The sequence below is a fragment of the Alexandromys fortis genome, unplaced genomic scaffold (assembly GCF_014885135.2).
Source record: "Alexandromys fortis isolate MF-2015 unplaced genomic scaffold, M_Fortis_MF-2015_v1.1 scaffold_98, whole genome shotgun sequence".
In the NCBI taxonomy this organism is placed as follows: domain Eukaryota; kingdom Metazoa; phylum Chordata; class Mammalia; order Rodentia; family Cricetidae; genus Alexandromys; species Alexandromys fortis.
This window is the reverse complement of record NW_026068002.1, coordinates 475392-500174: the sequence shown is the minus strand read 5'-3', so window position 1 is coordinate 500174 and position 24783 is coordinate 475392. Positions and strand designations below refer to the sequence as shown.

Sequence of the window (24783 nt, the reverse complement as noted above, 5' to 3'; positions counted from 1 at the left end):
GCCGACTCACTGTTGTTTGTTTTAGTTGTCGTTTTGGCTTTTTGAGGGAGCATCTCGCTATATAGTCAATGGCATTTTGGATCAAACAATCTTCCTGCCTTATTCTGCCCAGTGCTAGTATTACGGAGGTTTGACACCTCGCCCCCCTTTTGACTGGACTTCAGGTAAGGACTGATATATTATCTTTAAATGAATATCAACTTATCACACAGAGAGGGCAGAAATAAAAATTCAACATCTCACTTTAATTTTAAATTATGAATATTTAAAATAGTATTTTTTAGAAAAGTTTTCATCCAGTTTTTCTTTACCTTTTGATAATGTAGGAGCTGAAAGAAGGTAGGTAAACACGTCTCTTCTAAAATCCCTAAAGTAATTTATGGGTCTGTTTTCAGGGTAATTTCTTTGGGGTAATAACAAATACTTGGAAAGAATAAGTGTACATTTTCATAATTTATTTCTTTTTCCTCTTTTTGTTTTTTGGAGTGAATTGGGCTTACAGTTTTCTGTTAATTGTATTGTGTGGTGTTTGACTGCATGTATGTCTATGAGCCATGTACAGGCCTGGTGCCTACGCTTGCCAGAAGAACAACATCAACATCTTCCCTGGAATTAGAGTTGAGAATAATTGTGAGCTGCCATGTGGATGCTGGGAATCAAACCCTGGTCCTCTGGAAGAGCAGCCAGTGTTCTTAGCTACTTAGCTATTGAGCCCTCTCTGCAGTCCCCTTTTTTGTGGACTTTTGAGAAAAGTTCTCATTCTATAGCCCAGGCTAGCCTTGAAGACATGGTAAATCCTCCTGCCTCAGCCTCAGTGTTGGGATTTCATACATGAACCACCACCACCACCACTCATTCCTGCTTTTCACCTTTTGAGACCTTTTTTTTTCATTCTCTTTGAAAATGCCAGATACAAAATCACACATTGCTTCTGCGTGACAGACTATTGTGTGAACATTTTATTTCTAATACACAAATAAATTTGTTCTTGAAAATGGACTTGCGTCTTTGTGGGTCTAAGGGCTTATCTTTTAGTAATGTTGATGTGGCTCATTTTGGAGGCATTGTAAAGGTTTCCATTGTAGGAACCCTAAGAGGGGCTGCACAATTGTGGGTTGTGGCATCCAACAATGAGAGAACTTCTGCTGAGCTGAACTCTTGTAACTGAGCTGGAATTCTGAGCTGTGTGCCCATCTCACCTTGACACCTTCTAACGAGGGCCACCGCCAGGACGCTAAGATGAGATTTACTATGGCTGCAAAGAAGCCAAGACGTTAAAACGATGACGCCAGAAGCCCCATCTACACAAAATTGCAGCAGTTTAACTCACAAACACAACAGAAAGGGTAAACGCAGACATGACAAGCAAATAGAGTCGGGGGAAATTATCCATTTCACTGCACCCCTTACCTCTGCAGCCTGAAGAGATCCAACGCAGAAATGCAAAGCGAGGCGACGGTTTTCACGTGGTGAAGAGAAAAATTGAGATTTGTGAGGGAGGACAGAAGTGAAACCAGTGGCTGAGAACATAAATAATCATTTGAGGGAGCATCGGTGACAAGCAGAGTGACAGCGCCGTATTTACATAAAGCATCTGCATCATTGTGATTGACAGAAGCCGTTATGATTTTGCACTAATGGAGTGTTCATCTTCACAAGGACTTGAAATGAGGCTCTCTTGAGGAGCTGACAATGCTGGCTGATTTTCTATGGCGAATGTGTCCCTAACGAGTGTGTATAGGAATTATGGCACTAAAAGGCTTCTGAAAATTCTGTATTCATTTGTCACGTTTCATAGATGATATACTCACAGAAAGGAAGCAAGAAGAATCCCAGTACCAACCCTCCGTCAGGCTGTACTGTGACCCCTGATGAAGTAGGGTGCTGTTTGTGCCATAAACACTGCAAAACATTCTGAATTATCACTGCATATCTAGGATACTGTTTGGTGATTATTTCATTTTATTTTTTGGTTTTTCGAGACAAGGTTTCTCTATAGCTTTGGAGCCTGTCCTGAAACTAGCTCTTGTAGACCAGGCTGGCCTCAAACTCACAGAGATCCGCCTGCCTCTGCTTCCCAAGTGCTAGGACGAAAGACATGGGCCACCACCGCCCAGCTTGTTTGGGGATTTTTAAACACAGTACTTCCACTCACCTTACATGCATATGTCTGTGTGTCCTTTCTCTTCCCAATTCATCATTATGGCTACAAAGTACTGGCTACATACTAATTAGGTCAAATGACCTCCCATCCCATAGGAACTAATGTACTTTTCAGAAAATAGACAGCTATTGAAATCTGGGGGCAAGAAGTAAACACAGAATCCTAACAGTAGTCAGAGCCTCCTTTGTCTCATGGGTGAAAAGCACACAGACATTTATTTCTTTATAAATAATATGTCTGACATCAGATCTTAATTAGTAAATGTATTTGTTCTGAAAGTATATCAGACATGAGATTTGATGGGGCAGTCTGAAACAAATACATTCTTTATATCAGAAGAGCTTAACTTGGAGCAATGGTTTCTGAAGACTGACCCTTATAGTAACTACTTAAATGGGAGGCTATCTGGGCATGCCTTAGGAGATGATGGTCATCAGAAGCTTACCTGGAGGGCCTATGGGTCCTTTTCTGCCTGGAGGGCCAGGTAGTCCCTTCTCTCCAGGTGCCCCAGGAAAACCAGGTGGCCCTGGAGGCCCTGGGAATCCCATTGGTCCTAAAGAAAAGATAATGATGAGGGGTATAGAAGGGATGTTACAGTGACTATAACTGGTTTAGCATCTGTAGAGTTCTGCTCCAAGAAAGAGCAGGGCAGAGTCGGTGTGAGGGAGGTACTTTGCCTTATTTTGAGACATGGTCCTGCTCTGTAGCTCAGGCTGTCCTGGAAGGCACTATGCAACCCAAGCTGGTTTTATACTCATGACGATTCTCATGTGTCAGCATCCCATGTGTTGGGATTCCACACATGAACCACCACCATGCCTGCCTAGTTTCACTCCTTAACTGTGGCTTCTACATTTTTGAACCACGTGTGTAAAGTTTCTTAAATTTCTATTGCTCAGTTCTGGTCCAGAAGATATATTCTTGATATTTTCTAGCTTAGCTGTTTATTTAAGATAGGTCTCATGTACCCTAGGCTAGCCTCGAACTCACAATATTGCCAAGAATTATGTTGAACTCCAGATCCTCCTGCTTCTACCTCCCAAGTGTTGGGATTACAAGAGAGTTCCACCACCCAGTCTGACATGCTAGGCATCCAACCTGGGACATTCTACCAATTCTGGCCCGTGTGTCTGTCTTTCAATTTTTATTCCAGCTTGAGGACTTTTTAGAGGCAGCCAGGACATCTTAGAAATGACATAATTGTTTACAGAAGAAATAGGAATGACCTCATGTGAGGGAAGACAGTACTTCAGACCCTTAGGGTAAGGTAAAGAAGGTCTTCACACACTACCGAACGAACAGCCAACACTCATACCTTTCTGACCATCTTTGCCATCACATCCTGGGGTGCCCTCACACCCTGGAGGGCCTGGTGGGCCTCGGGAACCAGGTGGTCCAGGCAAACCACAGTCACCTGGATCCCCTTTCAGAAGGCTGACATTCCCTGGGGAGCCTGGAGGCCCAGGTGCTCCTGACACAGGGAAGAGGCAAAAACATTCTTTAAGTCAAAGACAAAGGTGAATATTGGTGGCTTGAGAACGTCTTAGGGAGTTAAATACAGTGATTTGCAAACAAGGCATGTAGAGAATCAGAAAAATAAGAAAATCAACATTATCAGAAGTGAAATACAAAATGTATGTCATGGGGTCCAAGCCAAGAAAAGCTAGGTTAGTAACTGTTAAACTAAATAGACCTCATTTCTTCTGAACCATTTGGAAAATATCAGCTAATGGTTGATATCTTCAATCATCTCATTGTTTAAACTGGTTACATGGATGAATGAATGGATGGATGGATGAATTAGTGAACGGATGGATGAATGGGTGGATGGAAGGATAGGTGGGAGGGAGGGTAAGTAGATGGGTGATTAAATGGACAGATGGATAGATGGACACACAGACAGATGGTTGGATGGATGGGTAGATAAATGAGTGAATGGAGGGTTGGGTGGGAAGGAGGGTAGGTGGGTGAGTGGTTAAATGGATGGATGCATGGATGGACGGACGGACGGACAGACGGACGGACGGACGGACGGACGGATGGATGGATGGATGATGGGTGGAAGGATGGGTGGGTGGAAGGATGGGTGGTAAGGACAGTAGGTGGGTGTGTGGTTAAATGGACAGATAGACATGTAGTGTGTGAATAAATGAGTGTATGTGTAGATGGGTGGGTGAGTGAGTAGATGTTTGGCTGGAGAGATTAGTGGGTGGGTGGATAAATGTATGGTTAGATGAATGGCTGGGTATATGGGTTGAAGGTTGGATGGATTAATGGGTAGGTAGATGGATAGATAAATGGATGAAATTTTAAGAAAGAAAATGTAGCTAAGGAGAAATAAATGTGCCCTCAAAATTATAATCTTACTTTAAAACAAATATCTATACATAACAGTGAGCTGATCCCAACTTATTGTTACTTAACTTCTGCAATTTTTACTCCTTTTATTTTTTTTATACAATCCCACCCTTACTAAGGTGTGTGTCTCCACGTAAGAGTTCTATGAGCCAGTGTGAATGTGGCTATCAACAAGGAAGAACCCATGACTGACCTATGCTCTTTACCTGTAGCCTGACCCATCTAGTCTATCTTTTTTTTTTTTAATCTGCTAATGACTTCCATAATCTGGCCCATCTCTGTGCAGCAGTGAGGGGCAAAAGACACTGCTGGTGGCCCATGTGGAAGCTTTCTGTGGCTCTCTAGGCCTGTGGGCGGGTGCTAGAGAACAAGGAAGGACAACTCTTTCCTGCTGGGCACTTGCTGCAGGCATCGTCCATCTAGAGACGGAAATGTTTGGTCCACCTGTGTGTACCCAAGCAGCGGGAGTCTGTTGCAGCCGACATAAAAGAGTGAGCGGGCCATGTTCTGGGCCTGGGAGATACTGCTACCTGTGCTGTTGCTCGGTGCATCTCACTTAATCCATCTGCTCAGTGGGTAGAGCCACTTTGGCATTTCTCAGGGAGATGCTACATCCGTATCTAACTAGCAGTTTCTAAGGAAGAAACCACTGCCATCTTCTGTCGTACCTCTTGGGCCATCAGGGCCGGGAGGTCCCCAGTCTCCAGGTGGACCTGGATCGGGAATGTCACCTTTAGCAGGTCTTCCTGGAGCTCCTATGCGACCAGGTGGTCCTGGTCTCCCTGGGGAAGCACATGTTCATCCGTTAGCCTCATCACAACTGAAATATTTGGAACTAGTTCTCGAGGAAAGATTAAAAACATGCTGCTTCTTACCTGGGGGTCCTGGGAGGCCTTTTTCTCCAGAAAGACCTGGGGTAGAAATTCCTGGGTTCCCAGGGTCACCTCTCTCTCCCTTTAGCCCAGGCATTCCTATGGGCCCAGGTGGACCCATTTCATGCAGACCTTAATGATAAAAACAGCGCCAGTATGGCATCTATGAATTTATCCCTGTCACCTGAAAAGTACCCACCCCTCAGCAGCAGTATGGCAGAGGAAATGGTAGGTTCTGTCGAGGGACCAAACTCTGGTTGCAATGATTCTCTAGTTCCTGAGCCCCATTTCTTGCTTATGACCTATCACACTGACCAACCACAGGTTTGTTTTCTTTTGGGGTTTTGTCCTAAATTTTAAGAAATATTAGTTTTGAAACAGTTTCACAAAGCAAAAACAAACAAAAAATTAAAGGAGATGATTATACATAACTCAGAACAAATTGCTTAGAAAATTGCTTAGAAATCTGAGTGGAGACTGGTCTACCATAATTTGAAGCTTCCCATTGAAAGGGGAGAGATTTGGTTTCTGGAAGGGTTGAATATTTAATAAGACCAATTGAAAGAACCACGTAGCAAATCTTATGTGACCTAAGTTACTTTTTGAATATCCAAAATCCAAAAAGATTCTGTCTCTCTCCAAAAGTAGAGTCACGCCTAGTTGTAAAATCCTTTTTTTAAAAAAATAAGTATTCAAATTCACAAGTGGGGATCAGCTACTATGTCTGATGTAGGCTATTTTAGTGGGGAAAATTATACAATAGACATATTTTAATGGACTAAGCTGAAACACGCAGTTGAAGATTAACCCGTCTGTGATATCAAAAATAACCCAAGTTGTGAGCTGGAGAGATAGATGGCTCAGCAATTGAGAGTACCCGCTCCTTTTCCAGAGGCCCCAAATTTGGCTCAAAGCACCCATGTTGGACCACTCATAAACCATTGCCTGTAACTCTAGCTCCAAGGAGAACCAAGCACTCGGGTTCTCCCGGCACCTGCGCTCACATGCATATGACCCCCACATAGATGCACATAATTGAGAATTATAAAAATAGATATTGAAGAAACTCATGGGAAGTGATGCAAGTAGTTTTTCTCGATGGTCACAGTAAAGGGATGCCAACACTATTAATTAGATTACTGCGATTATAGTGTGACTGTTCCCACCATGCTACACTTAAAAAACAAGGAATATATATTTAAAAAAAATAACAAGATTATTTGTTTTTTTTTTTTTAAATAACATCTTGAAATCTGGTCCCATTTCACAAGAATTCAGAGTATTCAGTTAACAGACCTAAGCAACAACATGAAAAGTATTAACTGCCACTCCTTTTAATCAAGTTTTCTTAAATGTCTTTTTGCCTATAAACCAACCATCCACAGATAGAGAAATAATTCTAGTACTGTCTCTTTGCTCCACCATTCTTTTCAATTCACCCCCAGTCCTCACGACTTGAGGAAATACCATGGAAAGATTCTACTCCATCCCTAGGTCCATGGATCAAAGTTTCATCATCAGTGGATCTGTCTTACCTGAGGTACCTTTGGCTCCTTTCTCACCCTTGAGACCGTGCAAGCCGTTCAGACCAGGAGACCCGGGGGACCCTGAAAACACAATGCAGGTTCTGTGTCTCAAAGGTTAGGCCAGCTATTGCTTACTAGTCTTCCTGGTCTGGTTACAGTACGATGCCTACACCAGGGGAGAGTGAGCCAAAGGCAGGAAGCAGACAGATCTCAGGTCAGCATAGGGACCAGAAGCCAGCCTGAGAGCTTTTCAGCACCAACATTTGCTCAAGATGTTTTTTCCAATAAGAAGACTTAACAGTTACATCTCTTTGGCTTGTTTTGTGACTAACCCATGATGGGAGATGGTCTAAAATTGCCACATTTGGGTGCAGGAAGTGACCTTTGATTTGATGATGATAAAATCTCTTTAGGCAAGGATAGAGATTGGATGGCAGTAAACCCAAGCTCCGTGCTTCCCAGTTTGAGTCTTCACTTTCCACCAGTGTGTTCAGGTCCTAACTCCTTCTAGATGCAGTCACGGTAATGATGCAAAACAGCAGGACCATTCCTGCTGCGGTGTGGGGACGGCACACCTTGGTGTTCTCCTTGGTTTTCGGTTGGGCACTGAACAACACTGGAAGTCAGACCTGTGAGTCGAGCTCAGCTCTAGCTATCTCTCTGCAGCTATTCCTTTCAGAATTACCCTGACACTTCCTTACAGCAACAAACTGACTTTGTGGTGGTCTCTCAGTTCAAGCCTTATGCCCCCACTGATGTCGGAACACATGAAATTAGACTAACCAAGAGGCATTTAAGTTATCTGGAGACAACTATGAGCCTGACTTGACTTCAGTTACTATCAGACACATCCAGTGGAAAGTTTTTCTTAGGGTTCTCCATCAGTAAATGCTGGGTTGTGTTTAATGTTTTCAAACAAGAGGTTTCTAACAGGCCAGCATGAATTTGAGACCAGGACTGAGGGGGCAGAGATGTAAGAAATATCGTAGAGTCCCTCGAGTGTGTAGAGCCCGGCCACACTCAGTCCTGTGTGTCTTGTTGTCCCACTGTGTGATCCTAGGAAGGAAGCTTTCTCAGCCTTTGGCCAAATCCAATGATGCGCCTAACTCATTGCTGGACTTTCTATCCGCTAGCTGTCCTTTGCCACCCAGAAGGAAGCCATCTTCCACACAGCTCATTCGCCCAGATTAGCATTCTGTTGGTTCGTGACAACACCACACTGATGTCACGTGACCAAATGCACAGGAAGCGCCCACGGTCCCTCCATAGGGCTTCTTGGATGGATTGCCTTAGCCATGCTGTCCAACAACCATGCCTTTGGGCAGCTGCCTCCCTGGCTCACGGGTAAATCAGACCCCAAGACCAAACTCTACTAATCTTTCTATCCCACAAGGAACATAATTTCTACACCTCATAAGTATCAAGCAGATGTTTGTTGACTCATTGTAAAAAATAAAGAAAGGCATACGAGGGTTGAAGAGACGGAGAGAAGGCTTTGTTTAAAGAATAGACTAAAGTTCTTGAACTCTGCTTGCCTGCCACATTTTTATCTAATATATTTGTGGAACAAATACAATTCCCAGAAGTTAGAGATCTCTTCCTATGGGTAAATAATTCCAGGGCTGGTTCCACTTTGTTCGGTAAAGCAGGTTCTCATGGAGAACCCTGATTGGAGGAGAGCATAGTTATTGACTCCAGTCTGTTTATCATGGGTACTTGAAACAGACAACCGCTGTTCTCCTTCTAAGACTGCAAATTCATATTGATTCCAATGAGCCATGTTTTCTTGCGCCGAGAAAAAAGATGGGGGGGGGGCGGGAATGTGTCCTTATTTTCCCCAAATCTCTTATTTTCTAACTGCTTTTCACAGCCCTAGCTTAGCTTATTTTCCAGTTCTCTTTCCTATTTTATGAGCCAGTATTTCAAGTTTGCACCAAAAGAACACAGCGACCTTCTTCGCCTGCCAAATCTGGATATTTATTGTAATTTATCTAAAATGATAATAAATTTTTCGAGACTACTTTGCTATGTCTATGTGTTTTGATCTCCAGTGTTAGCCACCAAGATTGATGGCCAGGGGACTTGGCTAAAGGACTGTCCTCGCCTCTGCCAACTCTCCATTGTCACAGCAACATACCCAGATCCTGGGCTGTCACAGCCCAGCCCCTTGCCATTGTTGAACTGGCCGACCCTTACGTGACCCAATGTTATCTTTCTAAATTGAATGCAGCTACATCTGGGCAGGGTTTTCAGCATAATTTCCCCCTTTGACTGAAAGCTTTTATCAATCCCATCTCTAAATCAGAAAGTTGTTCATGCATAAAATATATACAGTGCAGATGAAGGGCAATTAGGCAAACAAAGCACATTCCTGGGTAATGAGGACTTTTTATTCACCTCTCTGATAGTCCTTCTGTTTAACAGCCACCATTTAAGGCTGCACCCGGCTGCACTCAGGGACCAGGATGCTCGTGCTCCAGTCAGTGAAGCTAACCTCCACCCCAGCACACGGTGCCTTCCCTCTGTATTAGAGAGTCCACTAGGTGCGAGAATCCCCACTCCCAGGTTAGAGCTTTGTGGGAAAGCCAGCAAAATGTTATTCTGTACTCCCAGGTACTGGCAGGGTTTACATTTTAAGGGGTTGACCAATGTGCTCCTGCATGTCTGGGACCTTTAGCATTGGAATCCACATCCTAAGACAGTCCCAAGAAAAACGAGGCAGCTGGCCACACTCACGTTAAGGTTGATGGACAAGAGAAATCTTCACAGCTATAGGCAAAGGTTGAAAAGCCTTGAAAACCCTTATCAAGAACAGATTCTAAAATCCGATTAAATTAAATTTTTTTTCTAGCAAATACTTGAGTGCCTACTGAAAGGATAAATATGGCTTCCTAATGCACAGAGTTCCATCTCCCAAGAGCATAGCTCATGACAGGCACTGAAGAGACAATGAGTCACAAGAAAGACACAATCCCTGACCTGACAGGACAAAGAAGCGATGAAATCTAGTTTGCTAAGTGCTGGGTGAGAGACGGGAGAATAATTTAGTTCCAGAAGCTGGGGGGAATGTTGCTCTGATTGTCATGGCCCTCTGATGGAAGGCATTTTCTTTCTCATCAAAGGCATTTGATAGTGCCTTCCAAAAGTGAACTCCTGGGGCCAGGAAAATGGCTCAGTCAATGCAGTGCTAAGGATGAAGGCCTGTATTTCATCCCCAGGGCTTATATGTTTAAAAAAATCTGGGTGCATATTTGTAACCCCAGCACTGTGGGAGCTGAGACAGGTTGATCCCTATAGCTCATTGGCCAGCTATGGTCCAATCTAATGCTCCCTGAGGCCAGCAGTGGTCCAGTCTATCACTCACTGAGTTCCTGGTTCAGCGAGTCTCCCAGTTAGTTTTGTCAACCTGACACAAGCTGGAATCACCTGGGTAGAAGAACTTTTTTTAAAAAAAGATCTTGGTTACAAAAAAAAAAAAAGCATAGTCTATGAGAGTGAAAGACACTGCCTCAAAATAAATAAATAAATAAATAGGTGGAAAACAGCCAAGGAAGACACCTCTGACCTCTGATCTCCACCCGCACGCAGGCACAAGGGCAGACGGACACGGATACACACCCCTCTCCACAAACAGAAAAGTGAAGTATGTTGCTCGCTACCAGCCATGGCCACACAGCAGATAACTCTCAGTAGGTTTTCATCCTCCTTGTGTTGTGTGGATGTACAATGAGAATGGCGTGTTTCCCTTTTAGAGAAAGCACGTAGTTAGGAGCCAGCGATCACGCTGATTGTATCGTGTGTCTAAGTTAACGTTTAATTCTGACTGGATACAAGCAGGACTCAAAATTCCATAGGGTCTGTGTACACAGAGCAAACAAATCAGAGTTCAGCAGCTGGTTTGTTCAAAGAAGAGAGCTGGTTCCCCTGCCTCACTCAGAACATATTTCAAATATTTAGTTTCTCTGCTCAAAGTGTTTCTGCTGGATCCTGCTTCATTTTTTACATCAATACAAAAAACCCGCAACAATGGATTTATGCTGAGATGTTTTGAGTTTTAACAATGTATCCCACTGTTTTGTTTTGTTCCATTTGGCTGGATCATTTACTGTGTCCTGTGCAATGAAACAGCGTCCCCGAGTGGTAGCAATGAGGCACTGCAGCAAGGGTCTGCAGAGGGAGTAAATGCCCCTTGATCTGTTTCCTCCCAAAGTCTCTCAGTGCACATTGGGTGGAAATTGGCAACTTCTTTAAAGGAATTTTATTATGAACCAAGTTCACACCCATTAGTTGTTTTGGTGTGTTTTTTTTTTTTTTTTGAAGCGATGTCATACTGAAGGTATTTGATAAATGTTCAAAAAGGAAGAAAGAACATATTACAGCCACCTGCAGGCACTCAGACATGCTCCCTGTTGTGTGGAATTGAAAGGCCATGGAGGGAGAGCCCTTAACAATGGTAAATGTTTTCTCTTGGATCCCCAGCAAGTCCTTCCAGACTGGAAGAATGTTGATGCCAAAGAAGAGGCCAGGAGATCTGCAAGGGTTGCCAGAGGCAGGAAGTGTCCACAAGCACCAACCAGAGGAAAAGCTCAGAACCACGGCCTCATCATTTCGTGTGGAACAGTAAAGCTGTCACACTTCTGGTTTTCACATTACTACACATGTCAGCGGAGACGGAGACGATACCAAGAGATTGGACGCCCTAGCAAGAGCTTTTCCTAGTATGTTATCTGGTTGCCAGCAAATGCTTGAGTGTGCCGGAAATTTCCAAAGGAGAACTTCCCCTGTCTGCAGCATTGCACCAAGAAACACACCCTGCGCTGCTGCTTGTGAAACCCTGCAGGTCTCGGATAGCTGAGGAGTGAAGAGCAGAAAGGATGAGAAAAAGCAGAATTTGGATTTTCAAACCAGCAAAGCGTTTAATTCCAGGAGTGGTTTCTAACTCTTCTTGGAGGAAGTCCTTTCATTTTGACTAGCGTTTAATTCATGTGTATAAGCCACTGACCTGCAGACAGCTGGGACCAAAGGAAGGAAAATGGAGCCAGAGAGACGTAACTTACCAGGGTGTGCAGAGGAAAACTTGGCCCTCACCTGCTGTTTGAACTATAGACCCCCTACTTTCTAACTACTAATTCACCAACCAAAAAATTTATTGTGTATCAACTGATACCAAAGACATTTTTTTAAAAAAAAGGTCTTTTTTTTTTTAAAAAAAAATCATAGTCTGTTGGTAAGAAAGTCCTCTGCAGGTTTGTGCTAGAGGTATACACAGAGCTCACAGACAAAGCGTTTGTCTAGAACAGGAGAAGCGGACCAATGAGAGGGCAGGAGACAGATGAATTAAGAACATGAATGCTGTGGAATAATCCTTCTGTACATCGTGAAAACGTGTTGCTCTCATTGATAATTAAAAGCGAATTGGCTGATAGCTAGGCAGGATTTTAGGGCAGAGAGAATGCTGGAAAGAAGGGCGGAGTCAGAGCAGGTCACCAGAAGGAGCAAGACATGCTGGAGGACAGGTAAAGCCATGAGCCACTTGGCAACACATAGATTAATAGAAATGGGTTAATTTAAGTTGCCAGAGCTAGTTAGTAATAAGCCTGAACTATTAGCCAAGCATTTGTAATTTATATTGTCCCTGTGTCGGTTATTTGGAAATCAAACTGGTCACAATACTGATGACAAACTCCGCCTACCCATGAATATTTGTGAATAGTGAGTATTCTGTGATGTACCTTGTTATATTATATCCAGACAAATAATCAGACCACTGTTAACTTTAAAAGCCAAAAACTGCAGTCAAGGCAAGTGTTTCTCTATCTGACACAGAAAGCAAATAGAATCCTATGTGTGTTTATTTTCTGGAAAGCCCTCTTGTCTTTTCACCCCATGATCAGTACGCGTTTGTTGATGCAGACAAACGCCTAAAAGTCCTCCCCCTTCAGTGTCCACCACTCTCCTATAGCTGAACGCTTTCTTAATCAGTACCCACAGTGTTGGAAACATTTTTATTCTTTTCACTGTGCTTTGCTTTCACATAATGGACTATCAAAGTTAAAAGTTGTGCTTCTGATTTTATCTACAAAAATGGAGCCTGCCCTATATGCTCTATAAACGTGATGGGCAGAGAGTGCTTATGATATCCTGTAACTCAAGAAATGGGCATTCCCTCAATTCTAAGTTTCTAATCGCAACTAGTGCCTGAAAAACTGAATGGCTATCAAGCTATTTCTGTTAGTTCAAGTACACCTGGGAACCCGAGTGCCGCCCTCCTTCCCTTGTGTGACCACCATGCCCTTCTCGGGTTAGATGGGTGACCCCAGGGCCTCTGGGAGTTCTCTTTCTATCTTATCACCCAATGGATCTGTTCTGTCCAGCAAGTAATTTACCCACAGAGTTCAAGACTGATTCTAAAGGTGTTTTGCTTTCACTTTATTTATTTGTTTATTATAAAGGTATTTATAATAGCTGAATACAGACAAACATGCCTTTAATTGTGAAATTTCTCCTTTGGGGGTATAGGAGATCACTACCTAATGCCTTTTTTACCAGTTCGCAGGGTTCAAATGCTTGCCAGCTCTGGTGCTGTGGTTTGGACATGGTCGTGTCTCCCCAGGGTTCATATGTGAAACTCTGACTCCCATGTTAGTTATTAGGAGAGTGACGGTTAATCCAACTGCTCTTGCATTGGAGGCCAGACCTAGCTCTTTTAGGAATAGCTCCGTGAAGGCTGGAATCATGCATATTTTCTTTAAAATGACACCCAACACCTAACACAGACTCTAGGGCATAATAGGAGCTTGGTTATCAGTGGAGGCAAAGGGGCAGGCGTGCACAGAAAGACAAGCACCAGGCCCTCAGAAGCAATAGGAGGGGAGCAACCAAGATCCAGTGTGAAGAAAGAAGGCAAGCAAAGATGAGTATGGCCTCAAGCTGTGGAAGGAGGGGGTGTTAGTGGTGGAATCCTTGAGAGATTCCCAATCAAGCAGAGCCACAAGCCCAGGAAAGGAGCAATGGCTTTGTCCCCCATGGGCTGGAGGTCTCTGGAAGGCTGGGTATTCTCCCTACTTACCTTTTACTCCCGGAGGACCTGGCCTCCCTAAATCTCCTGGGGAACCTCTTGGCCCAGGGTCTCCGGTTTCTCCTGGGTGGCCCTTCAGCCCAGGCATCCCTGGGTCACCTGGGGACAGGAGAGAAGATTTCCAGATAATGACCGTAAGTAGCATTCCCTATGTAAGGCCACCTATGCTTTTCAATAGACCAGGGACACTTTTTCGTTCTAGATATTTTAGCTCTAAGTAGACAAATGCTTAATTTCAGAAAGATACAGTTCAAAACCGTTGAAGTTGCCAATCATGAGTTTAGCTGGTTTTTTTTTTTCCTTCCTGAATTGAAAGGAAAAGGATCATTAAGACCCTGAGCTGTGTATGGGTTATTGCTTTAGGGAAGGGAGACAGCCTCACAAATGACAGAGGGATGAAAGGAAATGGCCTGCCTGTTCTGTCAGTCACCTTCTGTGGCTGGTGCAGAGCTGGCACTTAGCCAACACTGCTTGGAGTAAAGTTGTTAGTGTAACCCTGTGAAGCTGGACTGGGTTTGGGCAGTGAAGGGGTAAGTGTGCATGCCCTGTCTGAAGCCACGGTCAGGGAAGCAGAAGTCTCTAAGTGAAGAACCACTCTTTCCAGTACACCAAGTCACAGGAATGCTCAGGAATTTTCAAGGCCTTCTTGCAAGGTACCTGGATATCCTGGTGGTCCAGAAGAGCCAGCTTGTCCAGGTCTGCCCGGTGGTCCTCTAGGCCCATCATCTCCAGGGAAGCCTTGCTCTCCAGGGGTCCCAGGATGTCCTAAGGAAGGAAGGAAGGAAGAAAGGAAGGATCAAAATCCCATTAGGTGTAGAATGATCTTTGAAATGGCAGCTAACAGCCAACTTCAAGCCTCACTCAGTTGTGGTTTGTTTGTTTGTTTGTTTGTTGTGTTTAAACTCTTTTCGATTGGTAAAAAAGACATGATTGAGGAAAATTTGATGAGGAAATTCCCATATTCCTCCTCACATCTTACCACAGAATTCCATCTGGACACCCACATACAAGTAATCCCCACAATTTTGTTTTCTCTTTCTAAAACTAGTATTGTATCACAAGCAGTTTTCCAAGCTTGTCATAGTTTATCATTTGCAAATAACTTCTTGATTCAATTTTATTTAAACTAATCAATCTAATTTCCCCTACCGCTGGCTGTGCAAGTACTTCTAATTCTTTTCGCTTTTGTGCGTAGTGATCTTTATATACATATATAATCTTTTATTTATTCTTTGACAATTTCCCAGGTGGATGCTTTGATCATACGAACCCACTTCCCACCCCCACTCTCTTTTATAGATCTTTAACCATGTTCTCTCCTTTTGAACTATTTCCTTAGGAAAAATATCTCAGGCACAGAATTTCTTGGTAAATAGTGCGATATTTGGGTTTTTCTAAAATACATTTTTAAATTCTAAAGGATTTTAAAGTAAAACATAACCATTGTGGAATTCCATCCCGAAATGCTTCAGGAGGTCTACCTGAAAAATAAATCTTCCTATGTTGCTGAAATAACATTGTGGCAGCCAAGATAATTAATAATCAGTCTCAAAGACCATCTAAGGCTCACTACAAACACAAGTCCACTCCTGCCCTGTTGTGCTTGTAGCAACCCTCACGAAATTCTACACCTCACAATTCTGCACATTGTGCTCAATGGGCCTCTTAAATTAAAATACTAAAAGATAAAAAAATTAAAGTCTCTAACAGTCCATTTCTCATGACCGTAACTTCCCACAGAGAAGATGTTGGCTGCCCTCTATGCCTCCTAGAACAGGCCGTTCAGCACTTGGTTTTTGACAGGTTACCTGTGTTTGGAAGAAGGTACTGCACCTGCAGCCACCACCCACGTGCCACCTTCCCACAGTCCTACAAACAGCACCCTGAGAATGAGCCATGTGCTCACTGAAGACTTTGGGTTGCTTATCAGGGACCATTGTCCTAAAGGTGATAGCAGGGACCATTGTCCTAAGGATGTTTGCAGAGAGCCCCACATCCCAACTATCTTGAGAACTGTTTGTTAATGGAACCACAAAAAAATGTTTTCGCTTACACGAAAAACACCAGGTATGCTGACTGGTGACCTTTGCTACCCCGCCAAGTTCCTTCTTACCCCTACCGCCCACCCCAAGCCAAGTTCCTCATTCAAGGGCTATATACGCTGTAACCATTACCCTAATAAAGTGAGACCTTGACAGTTGAATTCTGCTTGGTCTCCTTCTTTTCTCTCGCTCATGATTCTTACAGGTAGAACCTCTACAGACCCTGAATACCTGGACCTGCTGGAGGGGTCATTTGCTAACCCTGTTTTTGGTCATTTACAACTACCCTGGAGGTTCTACCAGGCCTCCCCTATCAGGAAGAGTCTTCCTCTTCAACTGAGTGTGCAGGGCAGATGCAGAGTGGTTCTTGCCTCAAGCATTCTCTAGGCCTTCAGTGTCGCATCTGGACTGCTGAGACCGCTAGCGTAATAGATTGAGAAGCTACTGAATTCTCAGACCCTCCAATGATCAGGTAGCCAGACTGCCCACACTCTCCTGTGTAAGCCAATCAAATAAATCCTTTTTTGTAATATAATATTATTACATAATGCATGGGTATTGTTACAGTGTAATAATATATAATCCATTGATTTTATTCCCCTAGAGATCGCTGATTGCACTTTAAGTTGTATTTATTTTATTACTAGAAAGATGGCTATTTCCCCATATGCTTATTTACATGTATAACTTTGAAATTTATAGTGAACCAATAGTCTACGCTGAAAAATCGATGGCTGAATCTTCAAATAAAATATACACCTTTGCATTTCCAAAGCCATAGCAGGATAGCGTTCGTTACAGCACTGAACCAACTGATGCCTGTGCCTGCTGACGGATCGAATGTACTATCCCATAGCCCTGCTCTGTGCATTCTGATTGATCCCAAACACCTTCCTGCAAGGGACCCATGGCATCATCATTGTCAGGTCTAGCATGTATTCAAAACTGCACCCCAAAGTTACACTTGTGTTGAGAACAGAACTTCAGGAATAATTTGAACTGTATTTCCCTTGGAGATGAAGTGCACGGATGGGGTTAGAGTTGACCCAGTACAATCTTACATAATCCTGGACTAGCTACTCTCTATACATCCTCATGGTGGTCACTCTAGGGCAGTGCGAGGATTCCTAGCCAAGGAAAACAGCGTATCCAAACTCTGGGCTGATGAATAACAGAACCAATTTTTAACACTCTAAGTTGAAGCCATAGCAAATAAGAAACCAGAGCAATTTAAACACTGATGACCGCAGGACACCAGGTCAAGCGGGGCAAGGCATATTGTCTGGGAAAACTTGATTCAGTATGAATTAACCTTAGATTTAGGGTCTTCAACTTTAAATACAAGGCCACGTAAAATGGCCCTCATTTGTGCCATCTGTGCTACTTTGAGCCTGGAGATTTTGTCTTCAGAGTTTCTGACACAAGAACACATCTTACTGTTTGGCTGACTTCACAATAGTGAAGTCACCAGAGCTGACGCTGTGTGTGGAGTTTTCAGTGCACAATCGACTTTGATTTGATGTTCTCATCAGACAGTCTATTTTGGAAAACAGAACAGAGCTCCTGACAAATGGAACTTCAAGGTGATGCATGGATGTCCTGGTTAGTTTTGGGGTCATCTGGGAAGAGGGAAGTTCAATTGAGAAAAAGTCTGCATCAGATTGTCCTTGTAGACAAGTCTGTGGGGGCATTTTCTTGATTGATGATTGATGTGGGAGGGACCAGGCCACTGTGAGTGGTGCTACTCCTGGGCAGGTAGCCCTGAGTTGTGTAAGAAAGTAGGTTGAACAAACCATGGGAAGAAAGCCAGTAAGTAGCGTTCCTCTGTAGCTTTTGCTTTGCTTCCTGCATCCAGATTCCTGCCTTGAGTTCCTGCCCTGACTTATTTTCATGTTGGACTACAAATCATAAGATGAAATAAACCCTTTTCTCTTGAAGTTACTTTTGGTCATGGCACTTTTCACAGCAATAGAAAGCAAAATTTGACAATGGCATTCTAAATACAAAGTCTTAGTTTACAGGGAAACTATGTGAAGCCAAGCCTAGATTTAAGTCTAACCATCACTGACTGATTACACTTGGGCAAAGTGACTTAACCAGCCACCCATAGGTGGCTGTTCACTCTGTCCATACAGTGTATACGCCTGTGCGTGTATCTTTTGCACTCTCCTGATTATTAGCTTCAGATATGCTCATAGCAGAAGAATTCCTGTGTTAAAAAGCAAGCATATTTTAAATATTGGTGCATTTTTTCTACAGGGTCCAAACCAAAGTGCAAATTTCAACCTACCTTGTTTACCTGTGTGCTCCTTGCTATCAGTGGGAGAATGGATTCCAGTATAACTTTCACCATTTTAAATGACAGAGGTGGCAAAATAGTCTGAATTTTAATTTGTGGAATATTCACTTTGAATATCCAATATGAGTAGGCAGAAGGGAGTGTGTTGCTGTGCCGATGCTATTGGTCACAGGAGCCATTGTAGGGATACATTGAGGGCTCCTAGAGCCTGGTCCTGATATACTTCTGGGTGAGATATGCCACACAGAATTGTTTTGATACATATACATTAATGGGCAAATGGTAAAGAAAATATTGATAGGCTAATTCCCAGTGATCACTGTAAAAGTAATTACATTGTGTTTCAAATTAAGTCTTCTTTCTTAGAGTAGGAAAAATGTGCATCTATACCTTGGTATCCAGGACTACCTGGCTCACCCTTCAGACCAGATGGACCACGCTGACTGGCAGGGTCGCCTTTGCTTCCTGTGAGTGATACAATACCAAGAGCATTAGTTAGAAAAATATTATTAGTCTTCATATAAGTAACTTCCATGGTGTTTGTCTTCACAATCTCGCTTCAGGTTTTCCTGGGGACTTTTTAAAAACTATGTTTGATCCTAATGAAGAACAATAGAAATATAAATGGAAGATGTGATTTATGATTTTTAAAAGATTGACGCCATGTGTATGAGTGTTTGGCCTGCATGTGTGTGTGTGTGTATGCCCCGTAAATGTCTGGTGCCTATAGGGGTTACCAAGACAGTCAAATCTCTCAATGTTGTCTGAAAACATTTAAGCTATTATAACTTCAGTATATTTGTTTGTTTGTCTGTCCAAAAAGTAAATAAAACTTCTCTCTCTTTTTTTTTAAAGGATCTTGACTTGTTAAGAGTACAATTTAAGTTGCATTTACAAGGCCATATAGTTATGAGCACAAGGTAGGCTTACAAATAAAGTTTTATTGGAATGTCGCTGAGTAGTTGTGGCTGAAACTATGCCCCACAACGTGAAAAAGAAATAACTTATGACGCTTTAGAGAAAAGAAACTTTTTTATCTTTAATTAAAGGTAAAAATAATTCGAGTATATGTTACATCTGGCTTGAAAATTATTAAGTAAATAATTAATATCTGGTGGGGATCCATGTTCTGTGATTCTTACAAGTAGAATCCCAATAACTGAACAGAGGAAATCTGCAAATGAGTGGCTGGTTCCTATGGAGCACAGGGTTTCTGAGTCAAAGTGGACACTCTCTAGAAATGAGGATTTGGCCGGTTGCACCGGATGCAACCGGAGAAGTGGTCTACATGGACAGCTTCTTAGACTTTCACAGAGAGGAAGGCTCATGATGAGCCTTCAGGCATCCCATCTAGGGGCCTTTGGCCCTGGGTGGAAAATGAGAGCCCATCGAAACTTCAGTGTTCCTCTGTTGGGAAGAGTTGCTGCTGCATTCTAACTAGTGTGATGCACCTCATCCTTGAAAAGATGTTTACTCGCAGGGTTACAACACCCAGAACTCTGAGCCTGACAGCTGTGAACATGTTCTAAGTCATACCTTTAGGTCCTCTTGCTCCATCATCTCCTGAAAATCCAGGGGAACCTGGAGAACCTGGATCACCCTGGTAATTAATGGAACAAAAATAAGACCCTAGTTGGGTTTTCCACGCAACGGCACAAACATGCTGCGGTTTTCTGCAGCCAACTTGGTGTTTGTGATTGACAATGGTAAGGAAAATGCTTGAAATATTGCTTACTGTGTCTGTGTTTTACAAGCTGGTAAAACTCCTTCAGAATTAGAGCTATCCATCCCAGCAAGAATCATAGAATTGTATATAAATGATTACCAAAGGGTAACCGTGTCCTACTATTTGAATTTACAGTTTGATCAAACCAGTTGACATAAAATAAAATATTGAAAGTAGTGCTGTAGCATAAATTTTAAAGATCCATTTTATTCCAAAAGATGGAAAGCCAACCACTTTATACATTTTCCAGAAGTGTGTTACAAGCTACTTTATTATATTTTTTTGGTTTCTCAAGAGGAATGTTACTTATGATTACGAAGGCCAAGTACATTTAAAGTGAAATACATACAATCTTCAAACAGATGGGAAGGCTTGGAAAGCAGAATTTGGGTAGAGTCCAGGATTTTTTTTCCCCAATAAAGCATCAGTCAAGAGGCAAGTCTCTACAAGTTATTTAAACCTGGGCTGGAATATGTGAATCACATGACTTGCTCATCTACAGCAGGACAGCCAGTTCTGAGCACTGGCTGGAAATTTCAGTTATGTCATAAGCTTCTGGAAGGTTCCTTTTATCTTCGTGCTACCTCTTAATCTCAAATAATCGTAAATGACAAGGGCACGTACTGGCAAATTATGAATTTTTGTGAGATCCCGAGAGCAGAAAGAGAAAGAGATTATTTCTTCCCTCTTATAGGGGCAGCTCCTCACCTGGTCACCTGGAAATCCTGGAAAGCCAATGACTCCCCTTAATCCAGGTGAGCCTGGAGGGCCAGGGGGGCCTGGAGGCCCAGGAGGCCCATTTAACCCAGGCAGTCCTCTGTGCAATCCAGGTACTCCATCTCTTCCGGGATCTCCTCTTCCCCCTTGCATCCCTGGGCTTCCTTTATCACCTGTTGAGGTCGGAAGTGTTACAAATCCCTTGGCTGAAATCTTAGACTAAGTGGAGATAATATTGAATGCCTCGGTTCCACTTGTAAAAGATGAAGACAATGAAACTGGGGGTGCTGGCGTCTGTTCAAAACCACATCTTTGTGGTTTCTGTCTTTGGCAGCCTCACTATGAAAGGAGCTGCCAGAAATAGAGAGGAAGCCATGGGTAGAAGGAGGGACCAGGCAAGGTCATTTGCTACAGGATATACACCTTACAAACAAAGAAGAATTCAACCCAGAGAAGTTAAAACACTTTCTCCTAATGGCTAGCTAAACAGAAACCCAGGACATAACCCAAGCAGATTAACCCTGAACTTGAGAAAGAAAACAAATTCAGTTGACAAAAATCCTTACCCTGCCATGTTTCAGAGGACTAGCAGCATGTCATCAGGGTGCTTTTTAGAAAAATATGGTCCCTGGTAAGCCCAGATCTGTAGATTCAGGATCTGGGGTTTAAACAAGATCCCTAGGGGGATTTATATACACACTCTAGTTTGAGAGAGATTGGTCAAAATGACACAGGCAGCCCCAGATATTCATGTCTGCTTTCCCAAATGGAGGGGGTTTAAGCCTGGAGGCAGTAATTTATGTGTACCTTGTCTTGATCCCAGTGTGGAAGATCCACATCTACAAATACATATCAACTCCAACTATTTTTAGCGTGGAAAAGCCAACATGTTACTGGAAAAGCTGGCAGAGTGTAATTACATTTAAGAAATGACCTTTCCTACTTTCTTATTAGTGGGTAAGTTGCCTAACATACTGGCTTGCCTGAATGATCTATAAAATGCCAACTTATTTGATAAGGTTGAAAAACCTCAAGCATTTACCTCTCGGTCCTGGGAACCCATCATCTCCTGGCTGCCCAGTTTCCCCAGGCTCCCCCTTTCTGGAAATGATGACTGTTTCTCCTGCATCACCGGGAGGTCCTCTGTCTCCTGTAAATGTTATTTATATGAGAGAAACACAAACACATGCACGCTGCACATGTAACTCATCTTCCATGGCATGTCACCTCCTTTATAAAGCCCACCTACCCCCACTAATCTGTATTCACGGCTCCCTCAGTATCAGTCCCAGGGACTGAAAATTCCCCGCTGGTCACCACTTGTCCACCCTTGGGACCGGGATGCATTTGGTACACTCGGTAAATCTGCTATATTTATCCCAAATATCCCAGGATCCTCTGTGAGTTAAGACATTTGTAATGTCATCGTCCACGAAGACTGTTTGCTTATTCTATAGAAGCTGGATCATCCACACACGAGTCCAGTGGCCCGTACCTTTCTACCTCACAACCCTTCTTTCCCTGCTCCATACGTTAAAAGGACAAACACATATTTCAATCTGGTTCTCCACATTGGGACTTCCAAAAAGTGGGAACTGGGTCACACACCCCAGCTTATCTGGAAACACTGTCGTGCCCAAGCACTGCTGAGACTGGCTTAGTAGCCCAATGTGATGGGAGGGTCTGGTTAAAAGGGAATTCTGTGAATCTGTGGCTACAGCATTAGTAATTATTATTATTAGTAATTATTATTATTATTATTATTATTAGCAGTAGTGAGAGTGTTTATGGGTGCCAGGGACGTATTTATACAGTGATAATTGGCAAGCACTGTGGGGGGGATTTTCCTCAGAGAACATTCATTTTGGGGGTGTTTACAAGTGCAGCATTAGCCTTGATCTAATTAATTCTTTGTGGAGTGACTAATAGTGTGACCCGAAGCACCTGCAAATGTCAATTGTCTTACATAGCAAAGAGATTTTTGATCCTTATCATGTTAAATTCCTTAATTCTGTGTAAATAGTTTATAAGCTAATAAAACAAGCAAACAAAAAAATAACGACAGAATCAAAAAACAATGAGAAGAAAGGGTCATTTGAATAAAACTGGAGGCCATTTTGCCAGAGAGCTTGAAGAGTTGAAAACTCCTTCCAAAGACTTTCAAGCATTGATTTTATTGCTAGAAACGCTACTTTCTCTCTTGCAGCAGCTCAGAGACCAAAGAAAGCATCTATGCTGTAAATGGTTAAGGGGAGCAGGATTCAAAATTTGAAACCCTGAACAATATTTTATGAAAATTATATACAAATCAAATTTCATTGTCCACAACTGAAATTTTGTTGCAACTTTCAATTTTATCTTGGTTGTGCGTTGACCCTCGTGGTTTCGTGTGCCAAGGTCAAGGTGTTTTGTTGTGGCAGAGGTCATTTGGCCTCCAAAGCCTGAAACATCTTACAGAGAGTGACCACCTGGAGAGTAAGGTCTCTGAAGCCCCGTGTTTATAAATCAATGCATTAAGGACCTGTTGTTAGCATCTCTGACATGCGAGTATTCATTTACCTTAGTTATATGTGACAAGATTGCAAGGCAAGGAAAATGAATTCCTAAGACACCATAGAACCAAAGAAATCCAGAGACACATGAATAACATTTAACCAAACACTGGAACAGGCTCATACAGTCCTCCACCCCAGTGCTGTTAAACCCACTTGCCTTTGGCACCTTTCTCTCCCACGTCTCCCTGGGAGCCAGGCCAGCCCTTCTCTCCAATTTCTCCCTTTCTTCCAGGTTGTCCATCTGGGCCTGACCTTCCTCTCTCTCCTGGAAAACCACGGTAGCCAGGCGGCCCTGGGTGTCCTGGTCAAATGAGAACATGGAGTTTTAGGGAAGCACTTTGAGGCTAGTGTGGTTCTTTCAGGTCCCTGGTCATCCAGTGATATAAATTCTGCCCAACATTGTATGCTGAAAGTAAGTCATTAATTTGAGTCTGACTCTGGTCTCAAACATCCGTGTTCTTCCACCCACTCCTATTTCGCTGGTCTATAGACCTAATGTCCACGCACTGCACTGTTGTTCTGGGGGGGCGGAGCCCACCATGTTTTGAGAGCACCAAGAGAAAGGACAAGGGTAGAGGGAGGGCCCATCCGAAATGAAATGTGTTATCCCTGACCTAGTGATATCATCGGTACTGCCTGGTCCTGTCAGCTGGGGTGCCTCTTCCTGTGAACCCCAACACGTCCCCAGGCTTTTTCTCAACTTACCCAAGTCAGAACATTCTGTCACTAGAAAGGCTAACGCGGAGAAAAAAAGAGCAGGGCCAAGCTAAGCTAACGAACACATTCTGTTAGTGTAAGTCTTGCCTACGAAGTTTCGTGTGGCACTTGAGTTGGAGTTGATGAATTTGGGAGATTTACTGGGAGAGCTCTACTCACCCTTTGGGCCTGGAAGGCCAGGTGGGCCATCGTCTCCAGTGGGGCCTGGAGTCCCAGGAGGCCCTTGGAAACCATCTGCTCCTGGGAGGCCTGGGATGCCAGGGAGGCCCTTCATCCCAGCTGGTCCAGGAGGCCCCATGTCTCCTGACTGGCCTTTCCAACCTGGGGCCCCTGGGACAAAGCACAATAGCCCTGAGGCTGGAAAACTTAGAACTTTCTTCAAACATTCACAGGAAAAACATATTCTACAGAGCTTAAACCTGTGGCACATTAAACAAGAGAAAACAATACTAATCAGTTAAACTGACAGGAGCAACTCTGCATCTGCCTAAAAATGTGTTTTACTGGATGTTATGAAAAAGGGAGCATAGATCAGCTGAATATTTATCCCCCTGAAAGGATGAATGAAGATTGTACAGTTTGTTCTTTTTAAAAATATAAAGATACAAAGATGAAAACCAAAGACTGTAGTATATATGCTCTAAAAAGAGAAGAGGATGAAGAAGAGGACGAAGGAAGAGGAAGAGGAGGAAAAAGAAAAAGAGGAGGAGGAAGAGAAGGAGGAGGAGG

At 43.1% G+C, this 24783-nt stretch overlaps 1 protein-coding gene across 1 annotated transcript in view; it reads right to left on the bottom strand.

Annotated features, from left to right (window-relative positions):
- Positions 1–24783, bottom strand: part of Col4a4 (collagen type IV alpha 4 chain) — a 116061-nt gene that overhangs the window by 12583 nt on the left and 78695 nt on the right. The window contains exons 27-39 of the mRNA XM_050161052.1: positions 24214–24510; positions 23495–23638; positions 21825–21932; positions 20774–20955; positions 19876–19939; positions 18730–18804; positions 14656–14763; positions 13990–14097; positions 6930–7001; positions 5398–5526; positions 5191–5304; positions 3480–3635; positions 2610–2717 (exon numbers count right to left, since the gene is read on the bottom strand). Coding sequence (XP_050017009.1) covers positions 2610–2717; positions 3480–3635; positions 5191–5304; positions 5398–5526; positions 6930–7001; positions 13990–14097; positions 14656–14763; positions 18730–18804; positions 19876–19939; positions 20774–20955; positions 21825–21932; positions 23495–23638; positions 24214–24510 — 1665 coding nt within the window. The remainder of the gene's footprint in view (positions 1–2609; positions 2718–3479; positions 3636–5190; positions 5305–5397; positions 5527–6929; positions 7002–13989; positions 14098–14655; positions 14764–18729; positions 18805–19875; positions 19940–20773; positions 20956–21824; positions 21933–23494; positions 23639–24213; positions 24511–24783) is intronic.